This window comes from Sphaeramia orbicularis, chromosome 8, assembly GCF_902148855.1.
Source record: "Sphaeramia orbicularis chromosome 8, fSphaOr1.1, whole genome shotgun sequence".
NCBI lineage: Eukaryota > Metazoa > Chordata > Actinopteri > Kurtiformes > Apogonidae > Sphaeramia > Sphaeramia orbicularis.
The window spans coordinates 27,755,261-27,772,889 of record NC_043964.1 but is presented as its reverse complement, the minus strand read 5'-3'; the positions used below and the strand labels follow the sequence as shown (position 1 = coordinate 27,772,889).

General features: G+C 34.0%; 1 protein-coding gene across 2 annotated transcripts in view; it reads right to left on the bottom strand.

Annotated features, from left to right (window-relative positions):
* Window positions 1-3,597: 3,597 nt before the first annotated feature.
* The window catches only part of LOC115424532 (ethanolamine-phosphate cytidylyltransferase-like), a 37,122-nt gene continuing 23,090 nt past the window's right edge, over window positions 3,598-17,629 (bottom strand). Inside the window, exons 4-13 of one of the 2 annotated variants that reach the window (XM_030141862.1) lie at window positions 16,952-17,018; window positions 16,678-16,762; window positions 14,018-14,059; window positions 12,325-12,457; window positions 8,812-8,894; window positions 8,654-8,731; window positions 8,475-8,540; window positions 8,319-8,384; window positions 7,102-7,190; window positions 3,598-4,715 (exon numbers count right to left, since the gene is read on the bottom strand). In XM_030141862.1, the coding sequence (XP_029997722.1) occupies window positions 4,601-4,715; window positions 7,102-7,190; window positions 8,319-8,384; window positions 8,475-8,540; window positions 8,654-8,731; window positions 8,812-8,894; window positions 12,325-12,457; window positions 14,018-14,059; window positions 16,678-16,762; window positions 16,952-17,018 (824 nt within the window). In that variant the 3' untranslated portion in view covers window positions 3,598-4,600. Of the gene's footprint in view, window positions 4,716-7,101; window positions 7,191-8,318; window positions 8,385-8,474; window positions 8,541-8,653; window positions 8,732-8,811; window positions 8,895-12,324; window positions 12,473-14,017; window positions 14,060-16,677; window positions 16,763-16,951; window positions 17,019-17,629 lie in introns of both variants that reach the window. The other variant, XM_030141861.1, reaches the window with a different exon arrangement.

The following is a 17,629-nucleotide window of genomic DNA, read 5'->3' as shown; positions in this document are numbered from 1 at the left end:
CAGGCATTATACAACCGCAAAAAAAACACAATTATTAGACTTTCTCATTACCCCAAAAACATTTGGCCCCACATATGGTGTTAAAAATAAATAATTATGTCCCTTTTTAGGTGTCTGTTTTTCCATGCTAAGTACAAGTCTGCATTTTTTCTCTCATGTTAGCATCTTGTTGTTCTACGTACCTTAATTTTGGTGCTAATGCTATATCTTTAAGCTAACAATGAGCTTTCTTTAGACTTCAAACATCAAAATATTACGAAAAAAAATATGATTATTTTAGATTATTACCTGCACAGGGGCCGGAAGTATATTAAGACAACAAAACATCGTGTAGCGTTTATTCTGCACGCCAGTAACTGCGGAATATCCCAATGAAATGATGAGGGGGAAAAAAAAAAAAAGAGTCTGTCATTTAATTAATTGAGGCCACGTGTGCGTAAAAACAGAGAAGCACGCGCACACCCAAAAAAAAAAAAAAAAAAAAAAAATCTACATTACACCGAGCAGCCATAACGTTATGACCACCGACAGGAAAAGTGGTAATAATGAATATTATTTTATACCAATGGCACCTTTCACATTATTTTATTTCTTAGGTAGCACGTGAACATGTAGTCCCTAAAGCTAATGTGTTGGAAGCAGCAAAATGAGTAATGTAAGAAAGTGAGTGACTTTGACAACAGCCATGTTGTAATGGTGATGACCAAGGCCAAACTGGTGCCCTAGGTAAGATCAGAATTTATTTATTTATTTATCATCTTAATAAATTAAATAATGAATTTTTTTTTTTTTTTTATAAATTTCCATGTGAAAGTGCAGAAAATGAATGTGAAAGTATGGTGGCCCAGAGGTGCAACAGCCCGAAAAATTATCCACAACAAGAAAAAACAGAGGACAGCCCAAAAAATTATCCACTATAACAAAAAAAAAAAAAAAAAAAAAAAAAAAAGAGAGAGAAGAGCCCAAGAAATTATCCACTATAACAAAAAAAAGAGAACAGCCCAAAAAATTATCCACTGTAAGAAAAAAAGAGAACAGCCCCAAAAATTATCCACTATAAGAAAAAAGAGAACAGCCCAAAAAATTATCCACTATAAGAAGAAAGAGGACAGCCCAAAAAATTGTCCACTATGACAACAACAACAACAAAAAAGAGAACAGCCCAAAAAAATTATCCACTATAAGAAAAAAGAGAACAGCCCAAAAAATTATCCACTATAAGAAAAAGCGAACAGCCCAAAAAATTATCCACTCTAAGGGAAAAAAAGAGAACAGCCCAAAAAATTATCCACTATAAGAAAAAGAGAGAACAGCCCAAAAAATTATCCACTATAAGAAAAAAAGAGAACAGCCTAAAAAATTATCCACTATAAGAAAAAAAGGGAACAGCCCAAAAAATTATCCACTATAACAAGAAAAGAGAACAGCCCAAAAAATTATCTACTATGAGAAAAAAAGAGGACAGCCCAAAAAATTATCCACTATAAGAAAAAAAAGAGAACAGCCCAAAAAATTATCCACTATAACAAAAAAGAGGACAGCCCAAAAAATTATCCACTATAAGAAAAAAAGAGAACAGCCCAAAAAATTATCCACTATAAGAAAAAAACGAGGACAGCCCAAAAAATTTTGCACTATAAGAAAAAAAGAGAACAGCCCAAAAAAATTATCCACTATAAGAAAAAAAGAGGACAGCCCAAAAAATTATCCACTATAAGAAAAAAAAGAGGACAGCCCAAAAAATTATCCACTATAAGAAAAAAAAGACAACAGCCCAAAAAATTATCCACTATACATTTTTTAAATAACTATTTTTAGTGCAACGACCTCCAATTCCAGTGGGTTACTTCATTAGCATTAGCCACATTAGCTCAAGGCCTTAAAATTTTTTAGCCTATGCTTTTATTTTTTCTGGTGACCTTAATTTTAAAGCAAGAAAACTTTTGGGTAAACAGCGCTTCCTTAATTAAAAAGGTGGATGATGCTTTTTTTTTTTCCTGATAGTGGATAATTTTTTGGGCTGTTCTCTTTTTTTTCTTACAGTGGATAATTTTTTGGGCTAGTGGATAATTTTTTGGACTTTTCTCTTTTTTATAGCGGATAAGTTTTTGGGCCAGTGGGTAATTTTTTGGACTGTTCACTTATTTTTCTCACAGTGGATAATTTTTTGGGCTAGTGGATAATTTTTTGGACTGTTCTCTTTTTTTTTCTGTACAGTGGATAATTTTTTGGACTGTTGCACCTCTGGGCCACTGCATGAAAGTGATCAAAGTGCAAATTAAATAGTTAACACAGAACATAACAGAACACACAGAGGAACATGTAGGTTTACAGTCTCTAGTACATGTACTTCACCCATAAAGACCCAAATATCCAGGATCAACCAAAATCATCTACTGATGTAAAATGTTTAATAACTTCTGAACCACTAAACCTATTAATAAGTATAAATAAATGGTGTAAAATACAATTAGTCATTTTTTCATATGATGAATTTAAATTTTTTTTTTTACATCTTTTTTTCCCTATTTACTTATGGGTGAGATTTCACATGTCTTTAAAACATCAATTTTGTTTAAATTTTCTTCAAACTTACCACATGTATGGAGGCAGTTGATATGCTGATATCCGCACATGCGTAGACATGATGACATCAGCTGGATCGATGCCAAAATAAGCTACAATACCTGCGAGGGGGCGGGGTTTGTTGTGCCTGACACCACTTGTTACATTTTTGTCAGTTTTTTATGTGTGTTATCACCAGCATGTGTTTCATCACAGTTAAGTTAGAAATCATGCTTTAATGTTTGGTATCATTTTAACTTTTCTTACACAACACTTCATTTTCATAACATTTCCAAACCTATATGGACATTTTATTCATGACACAGGTTATTAGACATGATGTTGCAGTGTGTGCTATAATATTAACTCTGTATTTATCATTTTCCCTTAAAAATTGGATATGATCTAAACATGAGTATTTCAGCTGGTCTCTACTGGTCGTTACTGATCTGCTTCTAAAATAACACAAAATTATCTTCACTTTAGTGTCCAAAACCCAGCCTTACCTTTTATAATGTGACTAATGCACAACCACTTCATTTCACTTAATTATCAATGAAATAAAATACTCTGTCGGAGGGAAAAAAGGATGACATAACGCTCATTTCAGATTAGATTGTTATTATTGTCAGCAATATTTCACTGTAGTTCAGTCAGTTCCTACAGTATTTGTCAACATACAGATTTTAGCCTACACTGAATACATTCCAACTTGACATACAGACATTATAATGCTTTTAAAACAATATGAAACCATTTATACAGTCGTTAATGAAGAAGAGGTGAGTAAAATATGCTCTACAAAAAATATATTATTAAATCCCATTTGATAGAGAGACAGAGGTTAAATTGTTCAGGGCTCAAAAATAACAGTAAGAGGTCAACAACACTTAGCATCTCTAATATCTCAATAGTTACATACTATGAAAAGTAAAATAAAAGCATTATGTTAAAACTCTGAAGTGTTTTCTTTTAATATATATATATATATATATATATATATATATATATATATATATATATATATATATATATATATATATATATATATACATATATCTCTTAGGATAAATTTAAGGAGTGTTGGTTAAAAAAACTGCACTCAAGTGCCAGGAGCGCAGGTGTCGACAGTCTGTATTTTTGAGTTAAAACCCGCTCCACTAGAGCAGATAGTAAACAGTTCTGGTGATTTTTTTTGTCAGTGCAGCCTGGAGCAAGAACTGGTATGTACATGAGGTCCCGTAAGAGTCTGTTTAAGTCCAGCAAAGACCTTTCCCCTTCAGAAGCAGGGACACTTCCTCCCTAAAACATCTAGTGGTTTTTAACATCCTTCATACAACCTGTACTAGTTACATACAGTACATACAGTATATACAGAAATAAATCTCGGGGCTAAACCCATTTATAGGCAGAAAGCAGCAGGAGCCCAGTGGAAATGACAGATCAAAAATCACTTCCTGTAATGCCTCGGTCTCAGATCCCCACATTTGCCCCCTCGTATGTCAAAATCCCAAGATAAAATACTTATAAATTCAAGATTTTCTGAAGGCAAAAAAATAAAAGTACCTAAAAATATCTGAAGACTTAATATAGACAGTTGAAGACACGGTGATCTCTTTGATGCTTCAGTCTTTTTCTGTCCCGTCTTTAGCTGGTTTGATGGGACAGCAGATGTCTGTATGCATGATGTGTTCAATGACAATACTGCTACAGGAAAGACATGTAGTTGCATATATAGTATATATTAATACACAGAGGACCACTCCCAACACACACCCACACACACGCACACACACGCACACACACACACACACACACACACACACACACACACACACACACACATACACACACATACACACACACTTTATACCTGATAATCCCATAACAGACTGTGCTGCCTTGATTAAAAACTGTTATTAGGGACTGCAGGACTGTGTTTGCAGTGTGTCATGGTTATGCTGATTTGACTGTACATGAGTTTAGATACGTTATCATGTCAGGGTAATGTTAACACTGGGTTCATGGTGCCTTCCTACAGAACAGCCTGGGCTCTCTCCTTCATCTTTTCCTCTTCTTGCCGCTTCATGGCCTGGATCACTGCGATCTCTTTGGCTTCCTTCTTCTGGTTTCTTGCCTCGAATAGCAACCTAAATCAAACCAAAACAAATAGAGAATGTCCTTTAAGCCATAAAGACCCAACATCCACTGGTGACCAAAATCAACTCCTGATCTAAACTTTTTAATACTTGTTGATTCACTCATCCTATGTAAATACATGGAAGAGGGACACATATATTATTAATAATATTTTAGGGAGAGGGGATGGGATTGAATTAGTTGCACTTCTTCCCACCCCTTTTCAGACATGTAAATGGAACTACTGTGTTGTTCTTCTGTCTAAGACTGTTATGATTGTTGATATTTATATTATTATGTATGTTTTACTTGTTCGCATATATATTAAATTTTATTGCATGTTCGGAATATATCACTAAATCACAATCACAAAATTGTAAATAATTGGTTTGTCATCTTTCATGGTCATCAGATATGACCTATTTGGACGTTCAGAGGCTCTGTGGTTACCATAGAAACACCGTCATCTTCTACAACATTGATTCACCAGTAAAACCCATGGAGTTGGATCAATGACAATGATTAGAGATGCTTGTTTTATGTTCAGTTAATGATATATTTTACTGAAAAAGTCACTTTTTCTTCCGTTTTCTCTGTTTTTGATATATTAACCCCTCAACTTTAATTTAAGCTTTTATGAATACCTACATTATCATAAAAAAAATTAAAACATAGGAAAAATACCTGATTTTCACTTAAGAGGACAAAATACAGAGCAAAACATAAGAATAAATACTGATAAATCGGGAGGTCTTCTGGATTTTTAAACTCCAAGCCGCTATACCCCCTGGCCTAAATGAAAAGTTGGATCTTTTTTGTTTTCCTCTAATGAATTGCTTGTTTCTTGTTTTTAAAGACTTTACACTTTTTTGACCCTAAATTAAGATGGATATGTAATTTCACACTGTTATTTATCCATGTATATTTGTAAATATTTATATAGATGAAGTTTTCTTTTTTGTGTATGGCCTTTTGACCTGCAGTGACACCATCTGCTGGCTGTTTTACATGTGGACACCCTCTGCAGGTCATTATCTTTATGTCCAGTTGGCAAGTTCCTATTGGTCAGGTCCCACTATATAGGACCCTACAGTTTTCCAGGCCCCTGTTTGACTTCCTGATGAAGGCTTGAAGCTGAAATGCGTAGAAGTGTTTTTTTAGGTCTAGATATGACCATACCATGATAATAAAGGCATTTTAATGTTTAAAGAGAGTGACTTGGAGTTTTTCTTCCAGTTTGGTATCTACTATAGGAAAATACCTGATTTTCACTTAAGAATACTAAATACAGAGCAAAACATAAGAATAGATACTGATAAATCACTTAAGAAAGGTTAAAAATAGAGAAAAATTCATTTGGGAACTGCCACATCGTAAGTAGCACTGGGTCTTAAGGGGTTAACACTGTTATCGTACTCTGGATATAACTGTATTAGAGCAAAACAGTCCAAACCTGACATTATTGCATCAGGGCAGAGGGTGTAGGATGCTACATTTCCTTTAACAAGACCAATAAATGTTGTTCTGACCCCTTATTCACCCCTTTTGATACCTACATTATATCCCTGTTACTCCCTGCTCCTCTAGTATCACTTTCCTTCTCCTCATCTGTGCTACCTTCTCCTTTCTGCCCCCATGACCATACACTGTCCCTGAAAGACCTGAAAAATGTAGGTCAGCAATGGCATCCAAATGTGACACATCAGCTCCTATTTGACCTTGAAAATTAAGGTCAAATTTGAAGTTGTCCATGTTGCACCTAAATACCAAATATTTAGGTGATTTGGTGGTAAAAGCAGATTATAAGCAAAATTTGGCTCAATTTAAGTGTATAAGATATCAAATGAGAACAGATGCAGCAAAACTATATATACATTTAATTCTGTTGTTATAGTTCACAGGTGTCAAACATGCAGCCCGGGGGCCAAATCTGGCCCGCCAAAGGGTGCAATCCGGCCTGCGGGATGAATTTGTGAAATGCAAAAATTACACTGAAGATATTAACAATTAATGGTGTCAAAATCATTTTAATTCAATTAATTAATTAATTTAATTTTAATTTAAATTTTTTAAAATTAATTCAATTAATTTAAAAGAAATGTGGAATTCTTTACCAGTGAGTATCAGAAAATGTAGTTTCGCAGCCCTCAATTCTATTTAGTCAAAATTTGCTCAGATTTTCACTGGTAATTCTATTCAGGAGGCTTTGAGGGACCAGGCAGGAAAAATCTTGATAAAATATAAGTGACAGTAGCAGTTAACTATAATTATTAAATGGAATGTGTCTGAAAACAAAATTATTCCAACTTTATGGACAACAGTGTATGTATTGTGCACAAATATTTAAATATACACTCATGAGATGTAGTCTTAGATGATGGGCATGTTTTCGTTCACCTGTTTTTTATTATCCTCTGCACAATGGCGTCTGTGGTGAGGCTGTTCCCGCTGTCAATAGTACGTAAGATTCCTTTCCTCCTGGGCTCCTGAAAATGATGGGGGCAATCAAAAAAAGGAATTTACCATCACAGGAAATTATTTCCCAGTGTGTTTCCTTAAAATAAATGTATCAGTCAGTCAGTTTGTTATGTTAAGACTAAAACTCAACAATTTGTCCTGATATATTAAGAAGAATAATGGGATATATTTAGAAAAATTATGTCAATTTTATGAATTTGAGAGATGTGATGTAAACCTCATGTTCCTATTGGAAATTCCTTTATTTACAGAGTTCATACACATTTTTCAACGTCAAATTCAAGCACTTTTAAGGCTCATTTTCAAATTTTTCCAGCACAGCACCTTAAAAAATACATATCTACAGGAATACATATACTCATGACTATTTTTTTTTTACTTTTTCATCACAACGAGGTATATCCTATTATGCTATAGACGTCTAAAACTGTTTCATAACAGCAAAAAGTTTAGAAATTAAAGGAGAACACAAAGTTTTATCCAAAAAAGGTCGACCTGAGAACACCTGCTAATTTTCTTTTTTGACGTAGTTTTATAAAATGTATGACCTCTCTGTAAGTAGCTTTGGTTGTAATTGCAAACATTTTCAAGCACTTAAACTGAAATTCAAGTGCGTTTCAGACCTTGAAAACATAACACTGAAATTCAAGCATTTTCAAGCATTCCAAGCACCTGTATGGACCCTGATTTAGAACTTCTTTTTTTTTTTAACTTAAGCCAACTGTTAAATAGTCTATTTAACCCTTAAATACCTAAACAGCTGCCGGCCACATAACACATATACTGATTTAAGATATTTAATAACTTTTGGATGACTGCATTTGAAAAATTCAGGTAAAATGCAAGTTATCAGTAAAAACCATGTAGTCATGTTTGACAAATGACATGGTTGTAGATACTTGTTTTTACATTTAGTTAATATATTTTGTCGAAAAAGTCACTTTTGCTTCACTTTTCTCTATTCTGATATTATAACCTTTGAGCTTTTTTCAACACCTGTATGGTCAATAAATTAAATATTAGAAAATACCTGATCATATCCACTTTAATTAGCCACATCAAATGCAAGATTTCCAAAATTTTGCAAAATTGGACTATTTTTGCAAGTATAATATAGTCAGTGTTAAGAATCTTACAGCATAAGGGTCAGATCCGTCCTTGTCTGGGTATATTTCTGTCTTTCCATGGCAAACAAGATCTACCTGTGGGAAAAAAAAACAGACACAGACTTCTTGTTATGTTCACTTGACTAATAAGAATAGGAGTGAAGGTGTGATTTTTCTTGCTTTTACCTTGAAATGGTCCAGTAAGTCTTTTGTGACTGCAAATGGTGCACCAATCACCACCTCGGACACATACTGAAAAAAAAAAAAAAATATATATATATATATAAAAAAAGACAAAAACCAGCTATAGTGATTTATATAATTTAAACTGTGCAGATGGATAAACAATAAAAGGAGAGTCTTACTCGACAGGCCAGGACACTGAGCGTTCTCTCATGGACATTCATTATGGGGTAATTTTTCCCTTTGTAGCGATTGACCTCCTGAAAATATATCAACAAGTCTGTGATAAGACACAGACACCGATGCAACATGACTAAAACACAGACAGACAAAGACTCACCTGATCAAAGTGCAGCCCCACGATAATGTACGGCTTATCTGCAAGCTTATGCACCGCTTCCAGAAAGTCCACATGGCCAATGTCTGAGAGGAGACTGGTCAAGGATGCATTTTAAAATTTACAATTCATAATTCTGTCACCAAATGTTTAGTTTATTACCCGTTTAAGACCTGGAACCATTTTGGGTGGTAATTTCTGAATGAATTTTTCTCTAAACCTAACCTTTCCTAAGGGACTTGTTGCTATGTATGATTTTATCCTGTGTAGTTTTCAGTAAAAATCAGGTATTTTCCAATATTTAATTTACTGATCATACTGATGTTTATAAAAGCTCAAAGGTTATTATATCAGAATAGAGAAAATTGAAGCAAAAGTGAATTTTTCAATACAGTGTATTCACTTTATGTAAAAACAAGCATCTACAACCACTGTCATTTCTCAAACTACACTGGTTTTATTGATTACCTGCATTTTATCTGAATTATTAAAATGCATTGATAGGCTGAATGGTTTAAAGGTTATTAAATATCAAGTAGATGTTTTTTTTGTTGCCAGCAGCTGTTTAGATATTTGACAATGAAAAAGTCTATTTGACAATTGGCTAAAGTAAAAAAAATGCTCCACATAAAAGAATTTCCAAAGGGAACGCCAAATTCATAAAATTAAAATGATTTTTCCAAATATATTCCACTAATCTTCTACTACTCTAACTTTTCCTAAGTGACTTGTTGTAATGTATTATTGTATCCTATGCATTTTTCTGTGAAAATCAAGTATTTTCCAATATTTAATTTACTGATCATACTGATGTTCATAAAAGCTCAAAGGTTATTATATCAGAACAGAGAAAACTGAAGCAAAAGGGACTTTTTTTAACAAAGTGTATTCATTGAATGTAAAAACAAGCATCTACAATCCCTGTCATTTCGCAAACTACATGGGTTTGATTGATTACCTTCATTTTGTATGAATTACTAAAATGTATTGATAGGCTGAATGGCTGAAAAGTTATTAAATATCAGGTAGATGTTTTCGGTATTTGACAGTTAAAAAGTCTATTTGACAGTTGGATAAAGTAAAAAAAAAAATGCTCCAAATAAAGGAATTTCCAAAGGGAACATACCAAATTTATAAAATTAACTTGATTTTTCCAAATATATTCCACTAAGCTTCCACTACTCTAACCTTTCCTAAGTGACTTGTTGCAATGTATTATATTATCCTTTTCATTTTTCAGTCAAAATCAGGTATTTTCCAACATTCAATTGACTGTCCTCACAGATGTTCACAACGGCTCAGAGTAAATTCACAGGTTATTATAGGAATATCAAAACAGAGAAAGGTGAGGTAAATATATCATCATCAAAAGTAACCAGTAGTGGATGAATTACACACATTTTTTACTTAAGTAAAAGTACAGATACAGGGGCAAAAAATTTACTTAAATAAAAGTAAAAGTATCCAGGGTAAAATTTATTTAAGTAAAAGTACAAAAGTACTCATTTTAAAATCTACTTTAAAAGCAAAGAGTAAAAGTATTTGATCCAGATTCAACCATTATACTTCATAAAGTAAATACTGAGTAAAAGTGATGGATTTGGACGTTTGGTAAATATACAAAAAAAATAGCCAGCATTATAACTGACTGTTCAACTCATTTAGTACTGAGACTGTAAACAGAACCATAACAAGCTCTGGTCTGAAACTGTAAAGAGGACCCACAATAAACAGACTCTTCTGGCACAATAATCAACCCAACAGGCCAGACATTTCAAAATCTGAATATTACCAGTATTTATGATTCAATTTCAAAAGGAGTTGATTTTCAAAGTTTTTTTTTGTTGAGTCACACTCTTTTGGGAGAGAAGATCACTCCAGCTCTACCTCTACTGCTGGATTCTGGTGATGTGTATAGTTGCACAGCGCTTTGTGCACATGGTAAAACAATCAATTTACAAAAAGAAGAAGAAAACAAAAGTAGCATGTAACGCAAACACAAGTAAAAAGTAAAAAGTACAGATACTCGCTCTAAAATGTAGTGAAGTAAAACTAAAAAGTACTCCTCCATAAATTTACTTAAATAAAGTACAGACACATAAAAAAATGTACTTAAGTACAGTAACAGTCATTTTACTTCATTACATTCCACCACTTAATGTAACCCACTTGAATTCATCAAACTACATGGGATTAACAGGTGGATCAATGTTTCAGAAGGTAAAGGTGTTTTTATTTTGCTTACGGAGCCTCTGAACGTCCAAATGGGTCACATCTGATAACTAAAGCTGAGAAACTGTATTTTACTTTAATTACCTCTGTGTATTGATAGGATTAGTGATTCTAAAGTTATTATACATTTTAGATCAGTAGATGCTTTTGGTCGACTGTTTGGGTCTTAACCTGTAAAGTTAAATGTCATCAGAAATGTAACTGCTTTCCAAATCTGCCCCCTCTATCAGGTTTGGATAATATCCTAGAGGTCAATACGATGGACAAGGGCAGTGTCAATGATTTATGCTCAGATTTTGGAGGCTCTGAGTCTGTCCGTATCTCACCTTCATGAACAGTGGGAAATTGACATCGGGATGCCACTCTCAGACAAGGAGTGGGACATGGCACTTCTTAGGGTCCATTCTTCCTCTATTTGTTCATGACATTCCTTAATTCAATTCAAGATTTTATATAGATTGCACTTCTCTAAAGTTAAACTTGCAAAAACATTCCCTGACATAAATCCTATCTGCGACAGATGCAAGCAGGCCCCAGCAACAGTATACCACATGCTATGGTCCTGCTCCAAACTTCTCCCCTTCTGGAACTCTTTTTTTGATTTCATTTCCAAGGCATATGGGTGCCGTATTCAGCCATCTCCCCTTACTGCTATTTTTGGTCTCATTTCATGCACGGATGACTCAGTTCCTTCAGCTAACCTACAAAAAGTTGTGGCCTTTGCATCTTTACTAGCTAGACGTATCATTCTTTTCAAATGGAAGGACTCATCACCTCCAACACACAATCACTGGATTAGAGACATCATGCTTAATATAAAGTTAGAAAAAATGAGGTGCACCCGAAATAACTCTATTAATAAATTTTACAAAATATGGGAACCTCTTTTATACTGTGTGAAAAAGTTGCCTGGCTTGGAACTTTGAAAACATTTTAGGTGTTTATGTTGTTATTGACCTGTTTTGTTTATTTATTTATTTATTTATTTATTTATTTATTTATTCATTTATCTTCTTTCCTCCTTTAACAGTACCAGAATGCACTGTCTTGACTGTCTTTATGCGTGTCTTGTTTGTATTGCCTTTTTTTTTTCCCCTTGGGTTATGTTTGTTCGTCATGCCTGGTGTCAATCTTTGTATTATGAATACATTGCTTGAAATTGTAAATGTTATACTTGTGAAATGAAAAGTTCTGTAAATGTTGAAAAGTTCTATAAATAAAGTTTAAAAAGAAAAAGAAATGTAACTGCTCTGTTTGTTTGTCAGCGTAGGAACAAAAGGATACGAAACAGGTCAAAGGCTCCTGCCACGTAGATGATGGTGTCTCCAGGCTGAGGCTCCTGACCTGAGGCGAACTGGATGATCTTCTGTGACGTTTGAAGGAACTGTGACACCCCAGTCCAGGGACTGTGGCCCCTCTGAGCATGCGACCCCCATAATCCAAAAAACAGGCACAATGAGTATCAATAAGGCAGACCAGTTTCAGTACATATATATTATATCACAGTGGGGTGAGATCAGGATGAGAAGACGCTGAATGAGCACCACCCGCTGGTTGAGCGAAGTAAAGCCAAGTTGGATGGTTCAATGCAGGCCCACAAACCCTCAATACATTTATTCAGCACTTGCCAAATTAACAGTATTATTCTTCTAGCCTCGATGTTGAAATGTGAAGAGACCCTCTAGTGCTTTTACTCTGTTTAGAACCACAGCGTGTTATTCCTTCATCCAGAAACAGAAGTGGCATTCAGTGTTTACCGGAAGGAAATGCAACTTGATTATAAAGTGGGCTTTGAGTAAAGGTCTTTGTCAGCTAATGGTTGACATCTGGTCCACATGGTGACTTTGGACACTTGAGTGACAAAACCAGTGAAGTTGGAGGAACTACAGATGCATACTGTTAGCCTCATAGCATAATCACGTAAGTTATAGTTTTGGCCAAATTGTGACATCTGCGTAACTTTACTCTCTATACTTTACTATTACGCAGATATCACAGTTTGACCAAAAAGTATGACTTAGGCCACAGGTGTCAAACAAACCTGACCTGTCATAGGATCCAATGCAGCCTCTGGGATGAATATGTGAAATGCAAAAATTACACTGGAGATATTACACTGGAAAAATCCAAATCGTTCCAAGTGTATTTTTCTCGTTTCTAGTCAAAATCACACTTAAAATAAGACATAATCACCTAAAGAGTAACTTTTCAGTAAGATAATAAGAGCTTATTTTTAGACAATAGATCTGGAAAATCTTATTCAAGAAATCTTACCAAAACAGTTTTGGTAAGATTTTGATTTTTTCCAGTGTAACAGTCAAGGATGTTAAAATCATTTTAGTTCAGGTTCCACATACAGACCAGTTTGATCTAAAGTGGATCAGACTGGTAAAATACAATCATAACAACCTAAATAAATGAATAAATAAAAAATAAATAATGATAACTCCAATTTTTTCTCTTTATTTTAGCATAAAATTTTAAATTTACATGAAAATATTTACATTTAGAAACAATCCTCTCACAAAAAAAAATGAATAATCTGAACAAATATGAACAACCTGAAATGCCTTAAGAGCAGTCAATGCAATTTTATCAATATTCTGCCTGTTACTAAATGTTTTGTGTATTTGTAGGTCCACTGTGATCCGTAAGTTGTGATTTACTTGTGTAAACGATAAACTGAGGCATAATATTGTTAAAATTGCACTTATATTTCTTAAGACATTTCAGGTTGTTCATGTTCACTTTTTAAATGAAACTTTGTAGGCGTAAACATTATTATAATGTAATTTCACTTTTTTCCACTGCTATTATTTTACTGCTTCGGCCCATTTCAGGTCATATTGGGCAAAAACTAAAATGAGTTTGACACCCCTGACATAGACGATGACGCTATGAGGCTAACCATTCATTTGACTGTAAATAAATCTAAGCATGAACATTAAAATGGAATAGAAATGTGTTTGGTACCTACCTTTCCAAAGTTGTCTGTGTGTTGTTGATAGTTTGAACTATCCTATAAAGACAAGAAGAGTGAATTTATTTATTTATTTATGAGGGACAGCGCATATTAATGAACATCTACAACAATTGGAGCTGTAAATATGCCAGATTGTAGCATCAGTGCTAACTTCCATCTGTAGTCCCTAGGCAGACAAGAAGAATTAGACTTGTACTGGGGATAAAGAGCATATAGATCACAGGTGTCCAACATGCGGCCCGGGGGCCAAAACCGGCCCGCCAAAGGTTCCAATCCGGCCCACGGGATGAATTAGCAAAGTGCAAGTTAGGGCATCAAACTCAAAAATAATATCATAATAACCTACAAATAATGACAACACCATTTTTTCTCATTGATTTAGTGCAAAAAAAACATTAAATGATGAAAATATTTACATTAATTTGTATTTCTGTCTGTTTTTTTGTATGTTATGTAGAATGTGACAATTGTTTTGTATGATTATATTGTATGTTATTTGCAAATGAAATTTAAGAAATCAGTCAAGAAACATCTATTGACAATAGATGATTGATACCTGGGTTAACTGAATATATGTACAGTATATACTATACCGCTGCTAATCTAAAGGAGCTGTCGTGTTTGTATTTTTGTCTGTTTTTTTGTATGTTATGTAGAATGTGGAAATTGTTTTGAATGATTATATTGTATGTTATTTGCACTGACAAGTTGTAAAGATTATTGTAAGGACTCCAGGAAGAATAGCTGTATCTATGGTGCAGCTAATGGGGATCCTAAATAAAGAAAGAAAGAAACAAACTATCCTTTAACAATAAAATGTGAATAACCTGAACAAATATGAACAACCTGAAATGTCTAAAGAAAATGAAGTGCAATTTTAACAATATTCTGCCTGTTACTAAATGTTTTGTGCCTTTGTAATAATAATAATAATAATAATAATAATAATAATAATAATAATAATAAACTTTATTTGTATAGCACCTTTCATACAGAAATTGTAGCCCAAAGTGCTTCACATTGATTGAAAAAAAATATAATATTAAAATACATTTAGATTTGATTAGAAATACAATAAAATAAAAATAAATATAAAAACAGCGCACATTAAAATATTTGATTATGCATAGAATTTTTGAAGTGCAAGAAATAAGATGAAATGTGAGAGAAATATAATAAAATAAAAATAAAAGTAGCGCACATTAAAATATGTGATTATACATAGAATTTTTGAAGTGCAAGAAATAAGATGAAATTTGAAATACAGTAAAATAAAAAATAAAAACAGAAATACAATAAAATAAAATAAAAATGAAAAACCGCACATTCCTGTTTCCTGAATTGTGACCCCATTTTTATCTCCTTTCAAAGGCTAATGAGAATAAAAATGTTTTTAATTTTGTTTTAAATATATTCAGTGAACTGGCTTCTCTAATGTCTTTTGGAATTGTATTCCATAACTTTGGTGCATAGTTAGTAAAGGCTGCGTCCCCCATTTTCTTTGTAATATTTCTGGGAGTCGCTATTAACCCTGCGTTTGATGACCTCAGTGTTCTAGTTTGTACATAACTGATCAGTGAGTTTGCAATGTAACTTGGTCCGGTTCCATTTAGAGCTTTATACGTGAGGAGTAGTATCTTAAAATCAATTCTGTAGGTTAGCGGTAGCCAGTGCAGGGAAACCAACACTGGAGTAATGTGCTCTCTCTTCTTGGTTTTGGTTAATAACCTAGCTGCAGAGTTCTGAATCAGCTGAAGTCTGTCTGTGGTGCTTTTTGGGAGACCTGTAAGGAGTGCATTACAGTAGTCCAGTCTGCTGGAGATAAAAGCATGGACCAGTTTTTCAGCATCCTTTCGATTTATAACCGGCATTACTTTGGCTATGTTTCTGAGGTGGAAGAATGACGTTTTAGTGACTTTCTTTATGTGGGACTTAAAGTTTAAGTCTGAGTCTATAATGACTCCCAGACTTGTCACTTCTGGTTTGATCCAGGAAGTGAGTTTGCCCATCCTACTCATCAGCATTTCCCTTTTTGCTTTTGGGCCAACAAGCAGGATTTCAGTTTTTTCCTCATTCAGTTTCAGAAAGTTCCTGCACATCCACTGATTCATTGCTGTGAGGCAGTTTGTAATGGAATGGATGGCTGTCACGTCATTGGGTTCTGCGGAGATGTATATTTGTGTGTCGTCCGCGTAGCTATGGAAGCTAACATTATGTTTTCTGATGATATCTCCAAGTGGTAGCATATATAAGGAGAATAGTAGTGGACCCAGGCAGCTCCCTTGTGGAACCCCATAGCATGTATCGTGTGTTTGACACGTGATCTCCAAGCCTGACGTAGTAGATCAGATCTGTAATGCACACGTATATAAATATAAATGATAAGTCAAGGCATAATACTGATAAAATTGTACTTACATTTCTTAATAAATTTCATTTTTTTCAGGTTATTCACATCCTTTTTGTTTGGATAGTTTGTAAATGTAAATATCGGCATAACTGAATGTTATTTTTTGCACTAAAACAATTTGGAGTTGTCATTATTTATTGGCGATCATGCTATTATTTTACTGGTCCGGCCCACTTCAGATTAAATTTAGCTGAAGAAAATGAGTTTGACACCATTGATTTAGATCATCTAAAGTTGTGCTCACTATGTTGCTGTGGTGTGCTTTGGTCATCAGCAGCATCCTGCCAACCAGGTCTGTGGTTGACACTCCCTGCGTTCGCTTACACTCCCTGTAATGACATAGTTTGAAATGTGTTAACATAAGAAACGCAACCGCTCCTCATCATGTTTTTTTTTAATATGTATGTGTTTTGTATTTTGTATTTAACTGAAATAAACATTCATTCATTCATTAATTCATTCATTCATTCAGTCATTCATTCATGTACCTTCTGCATATTTTCATAGTTACGGCTCACCTGTACCTCCCGGACTTCTTCACTTCTTCATATGTGTCCTTCCCATCCACTGTTAGTGTTATATCATCTAAAATAACAGCATATGTTTCATGTTACGACTAAAAATTGTCTTTCAGTGGGTTTAACCAGGAGCATATGTAAGTAATAATAGTAATACGTTTATGTTTAATCCACTTGCCAGAATCACACACATCAATGGCTTGAAGGTTCAATGTGTGATATTTAATGTAGTTTAGGAGTAAATTTGCAGATCTCTAACTTAATAACGCCTCACTCTAACCTGCAGTGGGTGCAAAAAATGCCTCCCATTGCAGCCAGTATTTGTTTTGCACTTTGTGTAACTTTTGTCCACACGTAGATGACAACGATGCACCTTAACACTGAATACCAGCAAATATAAAATAGAAAAAGATGAAAAATAAGTCTGTTCTGAGCTAACATACAAACATACAAACAAAACAAACTATCTAGAAGCATCTCAGTCCTGGCCAGAGCAAAGGGGATATTAGATCAGAAATCACTTCAGATTCTGTATAATTCATTGATCTTACCATATTTAAGTTACTGTTTGGAGGTATGGGGAAACACATATACAAGTTCATTGCATAGGATTTTTATATTGCAAAAAAGAGCAATAAGAATTGTTCACAACGTTGGTTTTCGGGAGCACACAAATCC